At 55.8% G+C, this 20,005-nt stretch overlaps 1 protein-coding gene across 2 annotated transcripts; it reads left to right on the top strand.

The window, feature by feature from the left end:
- The first annotated feature begins 1,701 nt into the window (after positions 1 to 1,701).
- LOC125450136 (phosphorylase b kinase gamma catalytic chain, skeletal muscle/heart isoform-like) lies at positions 1,702 to 17,814 on the top strand. 2 transcript variants are annotated; one of them, XM_048526122.2, is made up of 11 exons: positions 1,702 to 2,248; positions 6,700 to 6,826; positions 8,136 to 8,311; positions 9,055 to 9,109; positions 9,289 to 9,354; positions 14,011 to 14,174; positions 14,403 to 14,493; positions 15,100 to 15,253; positions 15,784 to 15,906; positions 16,722 to 17,005; positions 17,626 to 17,814. In XM_048526122.2, the coding sequence occupies exons 1-10, from the start codon at positions 2,089 to 2,091 to the stop codon at positions 17,001 to 17,003; spliced, it is 1,398 nt and encodes a 465-aa protein (XP_048382079.1). In that variant the 5' UTR covers positions 1,702 to 2,088; the 3' UTR covers positions 17,004 to 17,005; positions 17,626 to 17,814. The 2 variants fall into 2 exon arrangements, with proteins under 2 accessions (XP_048382079.1, XP_048382080.1); XM_048526123.2 differs by lacking the exon at positions 1,702 to 2,248 and adding an exon at positions 2,923 to 3,202.
- The last annotated feature ends 2,191 nt before the right edge of the window (positions 17,815 to 20,005 follow it).

Here is a 20,005-nt window from a genome sequence, read left to right as displayed (position 1 = left end):
TCTTGTCATCGCCTCGGCCATTACCAAGATGGCGCCCGGGGTTACAGGGGCGGGGCCTCCGTTCAGCCCGCTCCGCCACAACACCCGGCACGACGGAAAGGAGGCGAAACCTGCTTTGAGGCTCGTCTTTATGTCACCAACCCTCCCCAGCGAAGAGGCCGAAAGGGCAGGGGCGGGTTCTTATCGCCGCGGAGCAGGGCCTCGCCTCCTCCCTCTTGCTGTGTCCCACCTCCACCGCCTTCAATGTGACGCGTACCCCCCACTTCCGCCAACATCCGGCGCGGGGGCGCCTCGACGTCTCCCGGCCGCCGCCGGCGCGTCCCGGGCCAAGGGTGGGGCGCGATGACGTCACAGCGCAGACTTCAGCGAATCGGCGTGCGCGCGTCCTCAGGTTTGGGTGGGAGCGGGGACGTGGCCTCACCACGCACGCCAGCCGCGCGCAAGCGAGGGCGCGCGCGGACGCGGCGGCGTGTCGCACCCCCTCCTTCGAGCGCCCTGAACGTCCTCCCCGCCTAAAGGGCCGGCGGATGTGTTGACGTCACTGGGGCGGCTCGCGCGAAATGTTTGCGGAAAGGACCGTTGGTCGGGCTGACGTCATTCGGCCCCCGTCCGGGGAGGCGGATGTCGTCACGCGTCTGCTTCGGGACGGGGTGGGGAACGAGACGCGCTGACGTCAGAGCCCGGAACGCGCCGCCCGTCCGTTTTTGAACGCCAGACGTTCGATGACCGTTACCCCCACACCCACGTGATCTCTCTCCCACTCCCTTCCCGGCCAGGCCCAACTTTTGGCCAAGGCGCCATATTCTTTGACACTTTTGCATTCCCACCCTCCCTCTGTTCCCTTCTCTTACCGCATCCATCTCTTCACCAATAACATCTCCCCTCACAGACATTCATTTCTCTGACCTAACCCCCTCCCCCTTAACAACACACCAGATCTCCAGACACAGCCCGTGACCAACCATTGGCCAAAGCACCATCTTTCTTGAAATCTTTCCCTTCCCACCCTCCTTTACCACACTCACCTCCTCACTAATAACACCGCCTATATACCCAACACACACACACACACACACACTCACTTTTCTGACCACCTCCCACACCACTAAACACACCTGACCCCAGAACCACCCATGTCCAAGGCACCATCTTTGATATCTTTCCATTCCTACCGCACACTACCCCGCCTTGCTCTTGACACACACACCCACCCACTCTTCATTAACATCATCAGCTCTCAACCTCAACCCCACCACACACACACATTTCATCACCATATATACTCTGGGTCAACCTTGGTTAAGGCACCAGCTTCCATTCCCACACTCCCTTCCTCGCTTCACAACCCCCAGACTCTCATACCTGCATACACATACACACACACGTGCCATTTTTCTATTCCCCCCCCTCACCCCTACACACACACACACACACACACACACCACCTGCCACTTTCATAACACCATCATTGTCCCCCACCAGCCACAGCACATTTCCCTGACCCCCTCCCCAATTTCCAAACATACACACACCGTACAGCTGCATCCACCTCGGCCAAGACACCATCTTTCTTGACATCTTTCCCTCCCACCATTACGCATGCCCTTCCCAACCCCCTTCAACAGATGACACACACCCTATCCCAACACTGTCACCCTGCCCACACCCCCCCACCCCTGCCCACACCCCTGCCCACACCCACACCCACACCTACCCCTTTGTCAATAGCATTGTACCATCTGAGACATACACAGACACACGCACATATTCCCATAGACACCCCAACACATAGACACAGACTTCCCTAACACTTTTGCCTCAATCCCCACTCTGCATTTACCCCCCCCATACACACACACACACCCCTCCAACCATAACAAACAGCAGCATCATATCTATTCTTCCCCAACACCAGCACATTGACCCCCCCCAGTACATCCTTCAACATCAGCACCATCTCCCCACACCCTTGCCTAACACACACACGACTGCTCTTCCCCCACCCCACAACAGACACTATTCGCTATCTTCTCCCTCTCTGAAACACACACACACACACACACACTTCCCTAACACTCCCTGTCACACATGCACCACCCAAGCCCCAACATGTTCACAGGCACACGTCTTCCCCAAAACACCCTCCAGCCGACTCAGCTACTGCCTGGCAACACGTTGTCACCCATGCAGCGATGGGGGGCCGAGCTGGACAAGATGGAGCAGCATCTTCACGAGGAGTCTGTCTCGGGTAAGGGGTGGGGGTTTGTTCTGGTGATGGGGTGGTTTGGTGAACATCAACACCAGGCAAAATAGCAGTGGGCTGCTCAGTTGCTGTGCACTTGCAAAATGCTCACACCGCACACAAATAGACTCTTCAGTTCAACTTGGCTATTCTTCACCCTACTCATGCCCCTTTCAACTTTCCAGCCTTTGAAATCATGGCTAGAGGAGAAATAACTTGCAAGGACATCAAACACCTGTCCCCTGCTTGAAGGTATGGTCTGTAAAGCATCCTAGGCTAATAGTATTGCTTTGCAATCTTCCCAATTGCTCCCACCAGCAAAAACAAAAAATTCTGGCCATGTCTGAGGTCTAGCACCCTTTTTTAAAATTAAATCCTTCTTCATTCTGCCCTTCATGACTATACTAGCCCCTTGTGGGTTGATGAGACTGTACACCTTCCCATTGGGCACACCCTCAAAGTTGCCTACTGTCCAACAATCCCCCAGCTCTGGACCTTTTTATTGGTCAGCCGTGCCGCCACTCAACGGAACCCTCCACGACCATTGGTCCAAGTGGGCGGGTAGCCTCTTTCGGATTGGCCAATACCAGATTAGCACTGTGTGATTGGGCAGGCGGGCGCATCAATCAAAGGTGGGAGTGGGTGCTGATTGGCTCTTTGTCCTTCCCAGGGAACGGAGGGACTTCCTGGTGTTGAACCCCTGAAGGAAGCAGCCAGCTGCAAAGGCAAAAAAAATTGCACTTTTCTGAGATGCAAAATGCCTTTATCCTTTGGTTAAAAGTTTCCCATTGGTCCCAGTTTCTGGGGGAACTTCCTGCCTAATGCAAAAGCTCAACTTGCACAGAATCTGTACAACAGCTTCCAGGTTTTGGGACGATTGAAGCTTTCTCAGGGCCAAGCAGCCAACTTAAATGCTAATGCTTGGTGGTAGGAAGGAGAGTACAGTCCAGGATTGACCAGGTAATATCCACGATGTTTGCAAATGCATTATGAGCCCAGAGAATGCAGGATTATTCAGAGCAGTGCATTAATCTGTCAGGACAGTGACTCTCTCTGTCTCTGTAAATGATGTCAGCCGAACTGGGTATTCCCAGCTGGTGTGTGTTGTTTCATATCCATTCCCAGGAGGTGAGTGTCAATGACAAGGTCAGCCTGTCCTGAACTGCCCCTTCAGAAAGGCGCTTGGTGGAGATGTGGGGAAAATGTGCTCCCCTCCTGAATTGCAGCGGTCCCTGTGTGAGAGATATACCTACGGGCTCAGCGCTGAGCCTCCGAAAACGCGGCGCTCCCCCACTGCTGACCCTCTGCCGACCGTCTAAGGTGACTGGTGGAACAATTCATAACTGGAAATAATGGATTTGGTTGCACTGCATTTTGTTAGCCAGAATCTGCAGTGAGGAATAGTATGCTTCTTCAGGTTGAAGGGAAATTTGGAGCAGAGTTTCATATATTTGTATATATTCTTCCGTATGTTAACATCCTCCATCCCCCTACACTCCCTCCCTATCTCTGTCACCCCCTACACTCCCTCCCTATCTCTGTCACCCCCTACACTCCCTCCCTATCTCTGTCACCCCCTACACTCCCTCCCTATCTCTGTCACCCCCTACACTCCCTCCCTATCTCTGTCACCCCCTACACCCCCTCCCTATCTCTGTTACCTCCTCCATCCCCCTACACCCCCTCCCTATCTCTGTTACCTCCTCCATCCCCCTACACCACCTCCCTATCTCTGTCACCCCCTCCGTCCCCCTACACCACCTCCCTATCTCTGTCACCCCCCTACACACCCTCCCCATCTCAGTTACCTCCTCCAGCCCCCTACACTCCCTCCCTATCTCTGTCACCCCCTACACCCCCTCTCTATCCCTACCACCTCCTCTGTCCCCCTACACCCCCTCTCTATCCCTGTCACTTCCTCCAGCCCCCTACACCCCCTCTCTATCCCAGTCACTCCTCCAGCCCTTACAACCCCCTCTCTATTACCGCTACCTGCTCCAAGCTGCTCCACCCCCCACCCCTGCCACAAGTGCCCCTTCCTAAGTTCATTGGACTAATCGGCAATTTTAATAATAAAGTTATGTGTAATTATTTATCTTTCTCATTGGGTACCAAAGCCAAATTGCCAAGTCCTTTCAAAAACCCTGGATAGGCCCAAATTGGTCACTTGCTACTCCCAGTTTCAGGCCCCCTGAGTTTGCACAGTGCCTAGAGAGAGAGAGATTTACCCGAATGGGCACTTGGGACAGGTGGGTGGTCCCGAGTTCAGCTAGAGAGTCTGGAAGCAGATGGAAATTGTTTTCCTCAGAGCAGACAAGGTTCAGGAGGAAATTGACTTTAGATGTTTGAGATCTGGAAGGGTTTTTGATCAACTAGTTGGGGAGAGACTGTGTTCTCGGGAGCAGAACTGTTAGGAATGGTTTGGGGCAGACAGATTGAAGGCCGTCGGTCACCGGGGTGGTGAGATGAGGAGTAATGTGTTGAGTTGCGGTGGTCATCTGAAGCAAGGGGTTCAGACAAAGATGAAAGGGATTGGGAGGATAGAACGTGGCTGGGATGGAATGAATTGACTAAGTCCAACAAAGATCCAGCACAGAGCCGAGGGGCTGAACAACCTCTTCTTACACTAGACCTTTCTCTGGAAGGTCAGGAGGGTTGGGCTGACGAGTCCCAAAGGCAGGGAGGAAGAGAGTCCCCACTCCTGTTGGTCAGATCTCTGACCATTTGTGTGTGTCTGTTACTCACAGCAGCCCCATTGTCTCTGTTAATTCAATCATCGCCCTCCCATTCTGATGAGGGGCAATCTTATCTCCAATCTCCAATCTCCAAATTCAATCAGTTTGACTGGGATTGTACGCACTGGTGACCCAGCATGACCCTCTGCCATTGGGCCAACACTGGCATTGAACCAAAAGCTCAGAGCTCCGGGGAACTGCAACCATGCGTATGTATCTCTCAGCACCCCCTGCACCCAACTTCGCAAGAGCCCTCTGTCCCTGGGGGAGTGCAGATCGGGACATCTGTGTTAGGTTGCGGGGAACGCTTTGGGAATTCGGACTTGGAGCGCGCGTGTGTGTGTGTGTGTGTGTGTCTGTGTGCTCATTTCAACCTACTGTCGCTCTCACTGCCCTCGGCCAGCACCGAGGGAGCGCCATGCGGTCGGAGGGTCGGCGCCGAGGGAGCGCCGTGCTGTCGGAGGTTCGGCGCCGAAGGATTACCTGAATGGTGGACAGTGTTGAAACTGCCTCCCTGACAAATGCAAGTGTCACCCCGCCCCTCTGCTGGCATGATGTATCCTGGACTGCAGTGTTCGTCCTCTGCTAGCTAATTTGAAAGAAACCTGATCCTGTCCTCTGGGATAACAGGGTGTGGAGCTGGATGAACACAGCAGGCCAAGCAGCGTCAGTGGTGCAGGAAGGCTGGCGTTTCGGGCCTAGACCCTTCTTCATTTTCTGATGAAGGGTCTAGGCCCAAAACGTCAGCTCTCCTGCTCCTCTGCTCCTTGGCCTGCTGTGTTCATCCAGCTCCACACGTTGGTATCTCGGATTCTCCAGCATCTGCAGTTCCTGCTATCCCTGTCCTCTGGGAGTTTGCTGTGCTGGAGCTGGCTGTCAAAGCTTCTGATGCAGCAAACAGAGGGTGCAACGTGCCAGTTGATGGTCCTTGGCATGACCCGTTGCCAGTAGAAGCCTTTTCAAAATGTAAGTTTCCTTCCTCGGACTGCTGGACGGAGCTTCCCAAATCTCCCATTGGTGTGTTCGGTTTCGGATTTGCCCCCAGTGGCTTTGGCTAGACCCAACCTGACCTGACCTCCCTCTGTGTTCTCAAAATGTTGCCTTAATTAAGAAGGCAAATGAAATGTTGTCCTTTGGTGCTCGAGGGATGGAGTTGATAAGCGGGGAGGTTTGCTGGGTGCCGGTGCAGCCTCACCTGGAGTACTGTGTACAGTTTTGATCTCTGTGAAAGGACGCACTGGCGCTGGAGGGTTTGCAGAGGAGGTTCACTAGGTCGATGCCGCAGTTCAGACGGTCGCCTTACGAGGAGAGACTGAGTCAATTGGGACTATGCTCGTTGGAATTTAGAAGAACAAGGAGGAGGATCTGTTGGGAACATATGAAATTTATAAAGGGAATGAATAAGACAGAAGCAGGGAGGTTGTTTCCAGAGGTGGGTGAAACTTAGAAGGGGGAGCAGATTTAGGACTGAGCTGAGGAGGAATTTGTTCACCCACTGGGGTGTGAATCTGTGGAATCCCCTGCCCAGCGAAGCAGTTCTTAAGGCAAAGATGGATTTTTGAACAGCGAAGGAATGAAGGATTATGGTGAGCGGGTGGGTAAGGGGGTGCTGACTGAGTCCATGAAATAGTTCAGCCAGGATCCTGTGGAAGGGACGAGCATGCTCGACAAGTCCAGGTGGCCTGCTCCAGTTTCTCAGGTTGTCCTGTTCTTCTGTTCCAGTTTCCAGCTTCAATCCGTTCTCGCAGGATTCTTCGCAGGAAAACATGACGCGGGATTTGAGACAGGAGGAGGAGGTGGCGGCCAGTGGCTTCTATCAGAAATATAATCCCAAGGAGGTGATCGGAAGGTAAGGCCCACTTCATGACCGAGTGTGGGAGAGAAAGCGAGTGTGTGTTAATGACTGTAGCTGCACACGTTAATGAGTGCATGGTGATATGTTACGTGGAGAATGATGTTTGGTTTCATGTTTCCAGTTGTATTTCTATCTTGTAAGTTCAGAAGGAGGAAGATATAGTTTATGGTTTAATTAGAGTCATACAGCTCAGAAACAGACCATTCGGCCCAACCCATCCATGCCGACCCAGATATCCCAAATTAACCTAGTCCCACTTGCCAGCATTTGGCCCATAACCCCTTCCTATTCATGGACCCTTCCAGAAGCCTTTTAAATGCTATAACTGTACCAGCCTCCCACCCACTTCCTCTGACAGCTCATACCTTACACGCACCGCCCTCTGCATGAAAAAGTTGCCTCTCACGTCCCTTTTATTTCTTTCTCCTCTTACCTTAAACATATGCACCTCTAGTTTTAGACTCCACTACCCTGGGGAAAAGACTTGACTCTTCCCCCTAACCATGCCCACGTGATTTCAGCTTCCGACCACTCCAGGGAAAATAGCCCCAGCCTATCCAGCCTCTGCCTGTATCGCAAACCCTCCAGTCCCGGCAACATCCTTGTAAATCTTCTTTGCATCCTCTCAAGCTTCGCATCTCTCCGACAGAAGGGCTACCAGAATTGGAAGCAGTATTCTAAAAATGGCCTCACCGACGTCCTGTACAGCTGCAACATGACCCCCCAACTCCAATTGTGTGTGCGTCCTTGTGACTGAGATGTCCAAGCACTTTTGATGTTTTGACTCATGTCGAGTCTGAGGAACACGTTATGTCTTCAGTCATCTTAGTTAGCTTGTTGACTGGCCTCGGGAAGACATGTTCGCGAAATGAAATAGGAGTGAATGCGGAGATTTGATGAAGATGAACAGATTGCAGTTGTGCTAGCTGAGAAAAAAAGTCTTAACGTGGGACAGGGGTGATCCCGCACTGAGGTTTGAGCATCACCTAAGGTTGTTGTGGAGGATAGAGCAGTTGAATGCCTATTTCCAATTTCTGCAGCGGGTTTATTACAGAGAGTTCTGCACAGGTGTGGCAGAGTTTGTGCATGAACGCCGTTCTGTTGGTAAAAATACACCAATAGCCTCTTGCAAATAGGCATCGCTACTGGGCCAGTCCGAGCCCAGCCAGCCGGAAACACGTTGCTGTGTACATGCGTGTTTGGGTGGATGTGCTTCAGACTAGGACAGGACAGGGCCTGGATATGTCCAACACAACAGCTGAATCTCTTGAAGTCACCTTGACCTGCTCGCATTTTCCACCAGGGGGGTCAGCAGTGTGGTCCAGAGATGCATCCACAAGAGGACGGACATGGAGTACGCTGTGAAGATCATCGAGGTTACCGACGAGAGCATGAGCCCGGACCAGCTGGACGAGGTCCGCAGATCCACCCAGAAGGAGATCGAGATCTTACAGGTGGTCTCCGGACATCCGAACATCAGTAAGGAATCGTGCTTCACGTGTGCTAGGGATCGAGAGTGGGCGTACATGGGCAAAGCAGGACTTGGACCTGCACTGTCTGAGAGCCTGGGCGCGAGCCGAGGTCTCCCGGCGTGGGCCGGAGCCTGGGCGCGAGCCGAGGTCTCCCGGCGTGGGCCGGAGCCTGGGCGCGAGCCGAGGTCTCCCGGCGTGGGCCGGAGCCTGGGCGCGAGCCGAGGCCTCCCGGCGTGGGCCGGAGCCTGGGCGCGAGCCGAGGCCTCCCGGCGTGGGCCGGAGCCTGGGCGCGAGCCGAGGCCTCCCGGCGTGGGCCGGAGCCTGGGCGCGAGCCGAGGCCTCCCGGCGTGGGCCGGAGCCTGGGCGCGAGCCGAGGCCTCCCGGCGTGGGCCGGAGCCTGGGCGCGAGCCGAGGCCTCCCGGCGTGGGCCGGAGCCTGGGCGCGAGCCGAGGTCTCCCGGCGTGGGCCGGAGCCTGGGCGCGAGCCGAGGTCTCCCGGCGTGGGCCGGAGCCTGGGCGCGAGCCGAGGTCTCCCGGCGTGGGCCGGAGCCTGGGCGCGAGCCGAGGTCTCCCGGCGTGGGCCGGAGCCTGGGCGCGAGCCGAGGCCTCCCGGCGTGGGGCCTTAGCTTTGAAGGCGGAACTGTGGTTCCCCCCCACCCCCACTGTAGGACCCGAGCCTGGGTGCTAGGTTACGGCTCTCGCTGTAAACTTATATCTTAGCTAACTGTGACGTTTCCTTCCCTCTCTACAGTCACACTCATTGACTACTACACCTCTGAGACCGTTACCTTCCTCGTGTTTGATCTGTAAGTATCAGGAATTTGCAATTCCCAGGTGACGGGTAGTCCCTTCCCCCTCTCTCAACCTTCCCCAGAGCTGTCACAGCTCCCCACTCACTGCACAGCCACACAACTACCCTAACCCGAGCTCGGCACCCTGTCAGTGTGGGATGGAGGATAACCTCTTCCATTTCCTTTTCTTACAGGATGAAGCGAGGGGAGCTGTTTGACTACCTCACTCACAAAGTGGTGCTGAGCGAGAAGGAAACCAGGTAGGGAGAGAGAGATGGTAAGATCTGAACTGGCCTGACATTAGTGGGGATGCTGAAAGAATGAAGTGTCTCCTGTTAATGTACCTCCCTGAGAGAGGTCGGGGGGGGGACTGCGAGACGCCAGTCAGTGTACAGATATCTCCCTGAGAGAGAGAGGGGGGACTGAGAGACACCAGTCAGTGTACAGATATCTCCCTGAGAGAGAGAGAGGGGGTACTGAGAGACACCAGTCAGTGTACAGATATCTCCCTGAGAGAGAGAGGGGGGACTGAGAGACACCAGTCAGTGTACAGATATCTCCCTGAGAGAGAGAGGGGGGACTGAGAGACACCAGTCAGTGTACAGATATCTCCCTGAGTGAGGGGAGGAACTGAGAGACACCAGTCAGTGTACAGATATCTCCCTGAGAGAGGGGGGACAGAGAGACACCAGTCAGTGTACAGATATCTCCCTGAGAGAGGGGGGACAGAGAGACACCAGTCAGTGTACAGATATCTCCCTGAGAGAGAGAGGGGGAGACTGAGAGACACCAGTCAGTGTACAGATATCTCCCTGAGTGAGAGAGGGGGGGACTGAGAGACACCAGTCAGTGTACAGATATCTCCCTGAGAGAGAGAGGGGGGACTGAGAGACACCAGTCAGTGTACAGATATCTCCCTGAGTGAGGGGAGGAACTGAGAGACACCAGTCAGTGTACAGATATCTCCCTGAGAGAGGGGGGACAGAGAGACACCAGTCAGTGTACAGATATCTCCCTGAGAGAGGGGTAACTGAGAGACACCAGTCAGTGTACAGATATCTCCCTGAGAGAGAGAGGGGGGGACTGAGAGACACCAGTCAGTGTTCAGATATCTCCCTGAGTGAGAGAGGGGGGGACTGAGAGACACCAGTCAGTGTACAGATATCTCCCTGAGAGAGAGAGGGGGGGACTGAGAGACGCCAGTCAGTGTACAGATATCTCCCTGAGAGAGGTCAGGGGGGGGACTGCGAGACGCCAGTCAGTGTACAGATATCTCCCTGAGAGAGAGAGGGGGGGACTGAGAGACACCAGTCAGTGTACAGATATCTCCCTGAGAGAGAGAGGGGGGGGGGGGGGACTGAGAGACACCAGTCAGTGTACAGATATCTCCCTGAGAGAGAGAGAGAGGGGGGACTGAGAGACACCAGTCAGTGTACAGATATCTCCCTGAGAGAGGGGGGGACTGAGAGACACCAGTCAGTGTACAGATATCTCCCTGAGAGAGAGAGAGGGGGGGACTGAGAGACACCAGTCAGTGTACAGATATCTCCCTAAGAGAGAGAGAGGGGGGGACTGAGAGACACCAGTCAGTGTACAGATATCTCCCTGAGAGAGAGAGAGGGGGGGACTGAGAGACACCAGTCAGTGTACAGATATCTCCCTGAGAGAGAGAGGGGGGGACTGAGAGACACCAGTCAGTGTACAGATATCTCCCTGAGAGAGAGAGAGAGTGGGGGGGACTGAGAGACACCAGTCAGTGTACAGATATCTCCCTGAGAGAGAGAGAGAGAGGGGGGACTGAGAGACACCAGTCAGTGTACAGATATCTCCCTGAGAGAGGTCGGGGGGGGACTGAGAGACACCAGTCAGTGTACAGATATCTCCCTGAGAGAGGTCGGGGGGGGACTGAGAGACACCAGTCAGTGTACAGATATCTCCCTGAGAGAGGTCGGGGGGGGGACTGCGAGACGCCAGTCAGTGTACAGATATCTCCCTGAGAGAGAGAGGGGGGACTGAGAGACACCAGTCAGTGTACAGATATCTCCCTGAGAGAGGTCGGGGGGGGGACTGCGAGACGCCAGTCAGTGTACAGATATCTCCCTGAGAGAGAGAGGGGGGGACTGAGAGACACCAGTCAGTGTACAGATATCTCCATGAGAGAGAGAGGGGGGACTGAGAGACACCAGTCAGTGTACAGATATCTCCCTGAGAGAGAGGGGGGGGGACAGAGAGACACCAGTCAGTGTACAGATATCTCCCTGAGAGAGAGAGGGGGGAACAGAGAGACACCAGTCAGTGTACAGATATCTCCCTGAGAGAGAGAGGGGGGACTGAGAGACACCAGTCAGTGTACAGATATCTCCCTGAGAGAGAGAGAGGGGGGGGGGGACTGAGAGACACCAGTCAGTGTACAGATATCTCCCTGAGAGAGAGAGAGGGGGGGGGGACTGAGAGACACCAGTCAGTGTACAGATATCTCCCTGAGAGAGAGAGGGGGGGGGACTGAGAGACACCAGTCAGTGTACAGATATCTCCCTGAGAGAGAGAGGGGGGACTGAGAGACACCAGTCAGTGTACAGATATCTCCCTGAGAGAGAGAGAGAGGGGACTGAGAGACACCAGTCAGTGTACAGATATCTCCCTGAGAGAGAGGGGACTGAGAGAGACCAGTCAGTGTACAGATATCTCCCTGAGAGAGAGAGAGAGGGGGGACTGAGAGACACCAGACAGTGTACAGATATCTCCCTGAGAGAGAGGGGGGGGACTGAGAGACACCGGTCAGTGTACAGATATCTCCCTGAGAGAGAGGGGGGACTGAGAGACACCAGTCAGTGTACAGATATCTCCCTGAGAGAGAGGGGGGACTGAGAGACACCAGTCAGTGTACAGATATCTCCCTGAGAGAGAGAGGGGACTGAGAGACACCGGTCAGTGTACAGATATCTCCCTGAGAGAGAGGGGGGACTGAGAGACACCAGTCAGTGTACAGATATCTCCCTGAGAGAGAGAGGGGGGGGGGACTGAGAGACACCAGTCAGTGTACAGATATCTCCCTGAGAGAGAGAGAGAGGGGACTGAGAGACACCAGTCAGTGTACAGATATCTCCCTGAGAGAGAGAGGGGGGACTGAGAGACACCAGTCAGTGTCCAGATATCTCCCTGAGAGAGAGAGGGGGGACTGAGAGACACCAGTCAGTGTACAGATATCTCCCTGAGAGAGGGGGGACTGCGAGACACCAGTCAGTGTACAGATATCTCCCTGAGAGAGAGAGAGGGGACTGAGAGACACCAGTTAGTGTACAGATATCTCCCTGAGAGAGAGAGAGAGGGGGGACTGAGAGACACCAGTCAGTGTACAGATATCTCCCTGAGAGAGAGAGAGGGGGTACTGAGAGACACCAGTCAGTGTACAGATATCTCCCTGAGAGAGAGAGAGGGGGGGACTGAGAGACACCAGTCAGTGTACAGATATCTCCCTGAGAGAGAGAGGGGGGAACTGAGAGACACCAGTCAGTGTACAGATATCTCCCTGAGAGAGAGAGGGGGGAACTGAGAGACACCAGTCAGTGTACAGATATCAACCTGAGAGAGAGAGGGGGGAACTGAGAGACACCAGTCAGTGTACAGATATCTCCCTGAGAGAGAGAGAGAGAGAGGGGACTGAGAGACACCAGTCAGTGTACAGATATCTCCCTGATAGAGAGAGAGAGAGGGACTGAGAGACACCAGTCAGTGTACAGATATCTCCCTGAGAGAGAGGGGGGGGGACTGTGAGACACCAGTCAGTGTACAGATATCTCCCTGAGAGAGAGAGGGGGGACTGAGAGACACCAGTCAGTGTACAGATATCTCCCTGAGAGAGAGAGAGGGGGGGACTGAGAGACACCAGTCAGTGTACAGATATCTCCCTGAGAGAGAGAGGGGGGAACTGAGAGACACCAGTCAGTGTACAGATATCTCCCTGAGAGAGAGAGGGGGGAACTGAGAGACACCAGTCAGTGTACAGATATCTCCCTGAGAGAGGGGGGACTGCGAGACGCCAGTCAGTGTACAGATATCTCCCTGAGAGAGAGAGGGGGGACTGAGAGACACCAGTCAGTGTACAGATATCTCCCTGAGAGAGAGGGGACTGAGAGAGACCAGTCAGTGTACAGATATCTCCCTGAGAGAGAGCGGGGGGGGACTGAGAGACACCAGTCAGTGTACAGATATCTCCCTGAGAGATTGGGCGGGGGGAGGGTGTCACTGAGAGACACCAGTCAGTGTACAGATACCTCCCTGAGAGAGAGAGAGGGGGGGACTGAGAGACACCAGTCAGTGTACAGATATCTCCCTGAGAGAGGGAGAGGCGGGGACTGAGAGACACCAGTCAGTGTACAGATATCTCCCTGAGAGAGGGAGAGGGGGGGACTGAGAGACACCAGACAGTGTACAGATATCTCCCTGAGAGAGAGAGAGGGGTCACTGAGAGACACCAGTCAGTGTACAGATAGATATCTCCCTGAGAGAGAGGGGGGGGGGGGGGACTGAGTTTAGAGGAGGGAGGAGTGACCTCATTGAGGAGTGTTAGTCACTGAAGCACGTGGATAAGATGGACATGGGAAGGATATTTCCTCATGTGGCAGGAGTATGGGTGGGGGGGGCATGGGTTTTACAACTAGGAGTCACCCTTTTCAGGACGTTGACTCAAATGTGGTTTCTTCTCCCTGAAAGGTGAGCAACTTCAGTCATTCAGAGCCAAGGGTGTTGAATATTTTGGAGGCGTGTGGATTCTTGTTAAATTGGGGAATTCAGCGTGACAGGGCCACAAGGCAACAGGCAATTAGGAACACACATCAAGGGTTTATTGAGTACTCCTTGTAAATTCTGTCACTTCACCACCTCATCTTGTCTACCTCCCCTTTACAACCGGGCAGGAATGTTATGAGGGAGCTCCTAGAGGCCATTGACTATCTCCACAGCCGGGACATCGTGCACCGGGATGTGAAAACCGAGAATATCCTGCTGGATGAACAGGCCCATATCCGACTCTCTGACTTTGGCTTTGCCTGTCACCTTGGGCCGGGTGAGAAGCTCCGAGGTAGGTCTGGGGTGCGCGAGGGTCCCCCCCCCCCCCCCCCCCCCCCCCCCCCCAGTAAATGACGTGACAGCGGGGCTCAGGGTGGGGGTGCAGGGTGATTGGAGACCAGTGAAGAGAATGAAGTGTGTGGGGAAACTTGGTCAGTCCAGCCCAGTGGGCGGTGGACAGGGATTGGTCTTACCTTTGGTTTAATATCCACTCCCTCTCCATCTTCCTGCCCTCCTCCAGAACTCTGCGGGACCCCCGGTTACCTGGCTCCTGAGCTTCTCACCTGCTCCATGGACGAGACGCACCCAGGTTATGGCAAAGAGGTGGATGTGTGAGTACTCCCAATTCGAGCTGGGGAAGTTTGAGAGGGTAGGGAATAGAGCGTGATAGGCATCCTCTGATTCAGAGGTCCCGGCGCTGACCGTCCGTGCGGCCGGCGCGGGGCTCCCTCCTGTCCGTGCGGCCGGCGCGGGGCTCCCTCCCGGCGCTGACCGTCCGTGCGGCCGGCGCGGGGCTCCCTCCCGGCGCTGACCGTCCTTGCGGCGCAGGGCTCCTTCTTGTTGTGGGAATGTGTTGGCCAGGGTTATTGGAGCCGCTCGTTTATAAACATAATGATGGATAGCGGAGCATGAGAGGGAGAGAGAGAGCTGCCTGTTGCTGAGGCACAGTGCCCTCTGGGCTCCTCTCTAGCAAGCTACATGTGCCACCCAGCCTGATGGCGTTGGGCTGGGTCGGTAGGGCGCCCTGTGTGTCTGTTGCCCCATCGCGATCAGAGCTGCACCCCTCTCCGTGAATTTCCTGGAGACGCTCTCATGAGGAAGCAGCCTGGAGATGGTGGGAGTGCAGGTACAGAAATGGGACTCGGTGTCTGATTCCGTCTCTCTCTCTCTCTCTCTCTCTCTCTCTCTCGGTCCTTCCACACCCCCTCCCCCCACAGCTGGTCCGCTGGGGTAGTCATGTACACCCTCTTGGCTGGTACTCCGCCCTTCTGGCACCGCAAACAGATGGTGATGCTGCACATGATCATGGAGGGCAAGTACCAGATGACTTCGAACGAATGGCAGGATCGATCGGACACTGTCAAAGACCTGGTGGGTAACCAAGGGCCTCGACAATGTGTGGAGGACGGCGTAGAGGGAGCTTTACTCTGTATCTGACCCCATGCGGCCCCTGTCCCTGGGACTGTTTGACGCGGGTCACTGTAGAGGGAGCTTTATTCTATATCTAACCCTGTGCTGTCCCTGTCGTGGGAGTTTTAGATGGGGGACAGTGTAGAGGGAGCCTTACTCTGTATCTAACCTCGTGCTGTCCCTATCCCTGGGAGTGTTTGATGGGGGGACAGAGTAGAGGGAGCGTTACACTGTATCTAACCCTGTGCTTCCCCTATCCCTGGGAGTGTTTGATGGGGGGACAGAGTAGAGGGAGCGTTACACTGTATCAAACCCTGTGCTGCCCCTGTCCCTGGGAGTGTTTGATCGGGGGGACAGCGTAGAGGGAGCTTTACTCTGTATCTAACCCCGTGCTGTCCCCTGGAGCATGTTCAATGAAGCTTGCCAGGCGGGGGGGGGGCGCAGTGCGGTGAACGGCGATATCCGGACTATCATGTTGTTTTCCCTGCTAGATCTCAAGGATGCTGACCGTGGACCCTACCAAGAGAATCACCACAGGAGAAGCTCTGAGCCACCCGTTCTTCCAGAGTTACATTCCAGAAGTTCGACATTTCAGCCCCCTCCGAATGTTCCGGGTAGGTGCGAGGCCAAGGAAGTGGGGAGACAGTGCTTTTACAGTGGGCACAAGGCAGGAAGAACTGAAGGAGGAGCAGCATCCAGAGTGGGATGAACAGGCAGGCAGAGTACAGGACAGGGTGGGGGTGTCATTTTAGGATGATTTAGGGAGTGGGGGCGTTGCCAGTCTGGGACAGGAAGAAGTTGGGGGAGAAGGAGGTGGGGGGTGGTCTGGGACGGGACGAAGGTAGGATGAGGTGTCGGGGGGTGGTCTGGGACAGGAGGAAGGTAGGAGGAGGTGGGAGGGGTGGTCCGGGACGGAGGGGAAGGTAGGAGGAGGTGGGGGGGGTGTGGTCCGGGACTGGGGGGGCGGGGGGGGGAGGTAGGAGGAGGTTTGTGGGGAGGGTGCGGTCTGGGACGGGACGAAGGTAGGAGGAGGTGGGAGGGGCGGTCCGGGATGGGAGGAAGGTAGGAGGAGGCGGGAGGGGTGGTCCGGGACGGGAGGAAGGTGGGAGGGGCGGTCCGGGACAGGAGGATGGTAGGAGGAGGTGGGGGGGACGGTCTGGGACGGATAGGAGAGGAGGCAGTCTGGGATTGGGGGGGGTGGAATAGGTCGGTCTGGAGAAAGAATGGGAGGGGGGGCCGAGGGAGGAAGAGTGGGCGGTCTGCGACAGTGGTGGTCTGCGACAGAGTTGATGGGTGGGCGCAGTCTAGGACAAGAGATAGAGGGGGTGGCCGGGGGCGGGGGGTATTACAGAGGGAGAGGACACACGCTTGCTGTGCCCTGACTTCGTGGCCTGTGTGCCTGATGCCACTGTCTCACTCTCTGTTGTAGGTGGCCGTGTGGACAACACGGGCCTGTATCCGTATCAACGAGAACTACAGGCGAATGAAGCTGGTGACCAAGGAGATCCTGATCGGCAACCCCTACACCATCAAGGCTGTGCGCAGGCTGATCGACGGTTGTGCCTTCCGTATCTACGGGCACTGGGTGAAGAAAGGACAGTATCAGAACCGAGCGGCACTCTTCGAGAACTCTCCCAAAGCCCTGCTGCACACCACCCTCTACCTCGAGAAAGAGGACCCGCAGGAGCTCGGGCACATGTACAGCGACTGACGGTCAGTTCACAGCCCTATTCGCTCACTGGGCTGGTCCAAAGGCAACCTCACTCTGTATCTAACCCTGTGCTGTCCCTGTCCCAGGGGTGGCGGGGGACATGGGAGGGGGGGAACAGTGTAGAGAGAGCTTTACCCTGTATCTAACCCTGTGCTGTCCCTGGGAGTGTTTGATGGGTGGGGGACAATGTAGAGGGAGCTTTACTCTGTATCTAACCCCGTGCTGTCCTTGTCCCTGGGAGGTTTGATCGGGGGGGGACAGTGTAGAAGAAGCTTTACTCTGTATCTAACCCCGTGCGGTCTGTGTCTCTGGGAGTGTTTTGGTGGGTCGGGGGGGGGGGGGTGGTGGAGAGACAGTGTGGAGGGAGCTTTACCCTGTATCTAACCCCGTGCTGTCCCTGTCCCTGGGAGTGTTTGATGGAGGGCACAGTGCAGAGGGAGCTTTGCTCTGTATCTCACCCTGCCCTGGGAAGGATGAGCGTGTGTGAAGCCCCTGAGCAGAGCTGCCTGCAGTTCCCTGCGCTCGCTCTCTCTCTCTCTCTCTCTCTCTCTCTCTCTCTCTCTCTCTCTGACACACTCACACACTCTCTCTCTCTCTCTCTCCCACACCGTGTGTGTTACAGCTCCAGCTCTCAGAAATTGTGTTGGATCCTGTTACTGCTCCTGGAAGCAGTGCCGAAGGAGGAGGAACATCTCCTGGACCTGAGAGTGCATCACTGTCGCTGCCTCGCCCCGGACTGTGTTCCCGCTGACACAAGAGGGGCATGGACTGGTGGGGGTGGAGGGGTGGGGTGTCCCTGATTTACTGCCTGCAGACTCTCAGGGTTCCCTGTGCTGCCTCTGGGCAGGGAGGTCGTCCCCCGTCCCTGTCCACAACTCCCTGCTCCTCACCGCTTCCCCTCCACCGCCCCACCAACCAACCCTCCTAGAGAGCCAGACACTTCACTGCCTTCATTCCCAGACAGAATTGAAACAGAACCCCCTCCCCCCCCCCCCCCCCCCCCCACTTCACCCAAACCTTCCTCTGTTGCTCACAGCAGAGGCAGCGTTTGGTGTGGGCTTTTCTGTTTGGGGACAGTGGTGCCGTTTTGTCACCTTCCAACGACCAGCACAAACCTTGCGGGGTTCTGTGTCTCCACCTCCCTTTCTTTCCCACACATCCATTGGTTTGAATGTACTTACTTACTGTCTCCTCCCCAATCCTCCTCCCTCCACCCTCTCTCTGCCTCTCCCTCCCCACCGTCGCTCTCGTCCCTCCCCACATTGCTGATTACCCTTCCCCCTCCCCCCTCCCCGTCTCTCTCTCTCTCTATATTTATATATATATATATTTATACACCCCTCCTCAGTCTCTCTGTCTCTCTCCTCAGTCTGTCTCCCTCTCTCTCTCTACCCCTCCTCAGTCTCTCTGTCTCTCTTTCCCTTATACCCCTCCTCAGTGTCTCTCTCTTCGTCCCTCACCCCTCCTTAGTCTCTCTCTCCTCCCTCTTCCCACCCCCACCCCTCCTTAGTCAGTCTCTCTCCTCTCCTCTCTCTCTCTCTTTCTATAGCGTATGCCCTCCCTTCCCTGTTCCTTCTGGACACGTCCTCCGTCTCAGTCTAGTCTTGCTCACTCACTCTGTTTTGTCTTTTTTCAACGCTCTGGATCTGAACGCCCCCCCAAAGCCCCCCTCCTTCCCCTTGAGCCCACACCGAGGTAATCTGAGTCTGCACTGCCTGCTTTCTATCAGACCATTTCCAGCTCCCCGCTGCCTGGCTCCTGCTCAAAGCTGTTTCCCCTCCGTCTCTCTGTGCGTGGCTGTTGGCAGGAGGATGGTTTACTGAGTGTGTCTCTGTGTGTGTGTGTGTGTGTGTGTTGTGTGTGTGTGGTGAGACAGTCACACAGCACCTACCCTGAGCCCAAGGGTTCAATGTGCAGGGCATGTTGGAGTTTGGAAAGCTCTGTCACCAAGTGGATCGGATCCAGCCCTCCACTGGGTGTCCCTGGTAGGCAGAGGATGGAGCGCGATAGCCGGCAGCACGCCCCTCCCCGCCAAGCACACTGACCACCCAGCAGTAAGCTCCCTCCCCTTTGTATACACGTACCGACACAAAACACTGTGCTTGCAGTTCACACCCACCCCCCCAACTCCGTCCTCTGTCAGACCAGTAAAAACCAATTCCTCCTGTCACACATGGGACCCCTTATTGTCTTCTGGAGTGTGTCTGACTGCCCCCAGCTCCCACACTCGCACTCCCCCAGCCAGAGGCTGCTCGCAACCGAATAAAGTGTATCGCAGAGACTGTGGCTCCTGTGTTCATTCTGAAGTTGGGGTGTTGGGCTGTGCTGTGTGTGTGTGTGTGTGGGCAGACACAGCACTGTCGGCCCCCACCCTCCCTCCCTCTCAGTCCTGTGCGCCCGCCTCTCGAGAGGTGACCTCACTGACAATGTACAGAAGTGGTGTCTCTGGCCCTCGGTGCTGTGCCCTTTCTGTCGGCCTGAGAGAGCCTGGAACCGGGAACGCAGGTTACAAACAAGGGCGGTTGTGCTGATTCAGCCCGAGCTGAAGGTTTGTTTTGGAGTTGGGGGGGGGGGGGGGCGGCAGGAGCGCCGTGCCCCTTTCGGGAATCCATAAAACCCACCCAACCCCGGGAGACAGGGCTGTGGGATCCTCAGTGTGTGAGTGTGGTTCGGGGGGGTGGGGGAGTGGGCTTTTGGATTCTGGAGACCAATGGGTACAGAGGGATTATGGGAAAGGGGGCTGGCAACCCGTTTGGTCAGCCACGACGATAGAGAGGGCTTGATGGGCCGAAGGGCCTGTTCCCACGTGTGTTCTCTCCCACTTGCGTTTCTGTCTCCCCCATGGCTTGCGGGGGAAGGGGCTGAAGAACGAAATCGGAGGCAGTGAGAAGTTTGCCCAGACGGATGCTTTATTGCCCCCTCCCCCCAAACCCTCACTTCCTCCTGGAGCGGGGCGACTTGATCTCACGGCTGGCCATGCTGGGCATCTCCAAGGCCAGCAG

The sequence above is a fragment of the Stegostoma tigrinum genome, chromosome 50, assembly GCF_030684315.1.
Source record: "Stegostoma tigrinum isolate sSteTig4 chromosome 50, sSteTig4.hap1, whole genome shotgun sequence".
Lineage (NCBI taxonomy): Eukaryota > Metazoa > Chordata > Chondrichthyes > Orectolobiformes > Stegostomatidae > Stegostoma > Stegostoma tigrinum.
Note: the sequence above shows the minus strand (reverse complement) of the source record. Positions and strands in the feature narration are given on the sequence as shown.

Bases quoted from the DNA above. Each gene is read 5' to 3' on its own strand.
- LOC125450136 (XM_048526122.2), top strand. From the start codon at position 2,089: ATGCACCACCCAAGCCCCAACATGTTCACAGGCACACGTCTTCCCCAA. The intron at 6,827-8,135 runs GTAAGGCCCACT...ATTTTCCACCAG, and splicing joins CCCAAGGAGGTGATCGGAAG to GGGGGTCAGCAGTGTGGTCC. The intron at 15,254-15,783 runs GTGGGTAACCAA...TTTCCCTGCTAG, and splicing joins CGGACACTGTCAAAGACCTG to ATCTCAAGGATGCTGACCGT.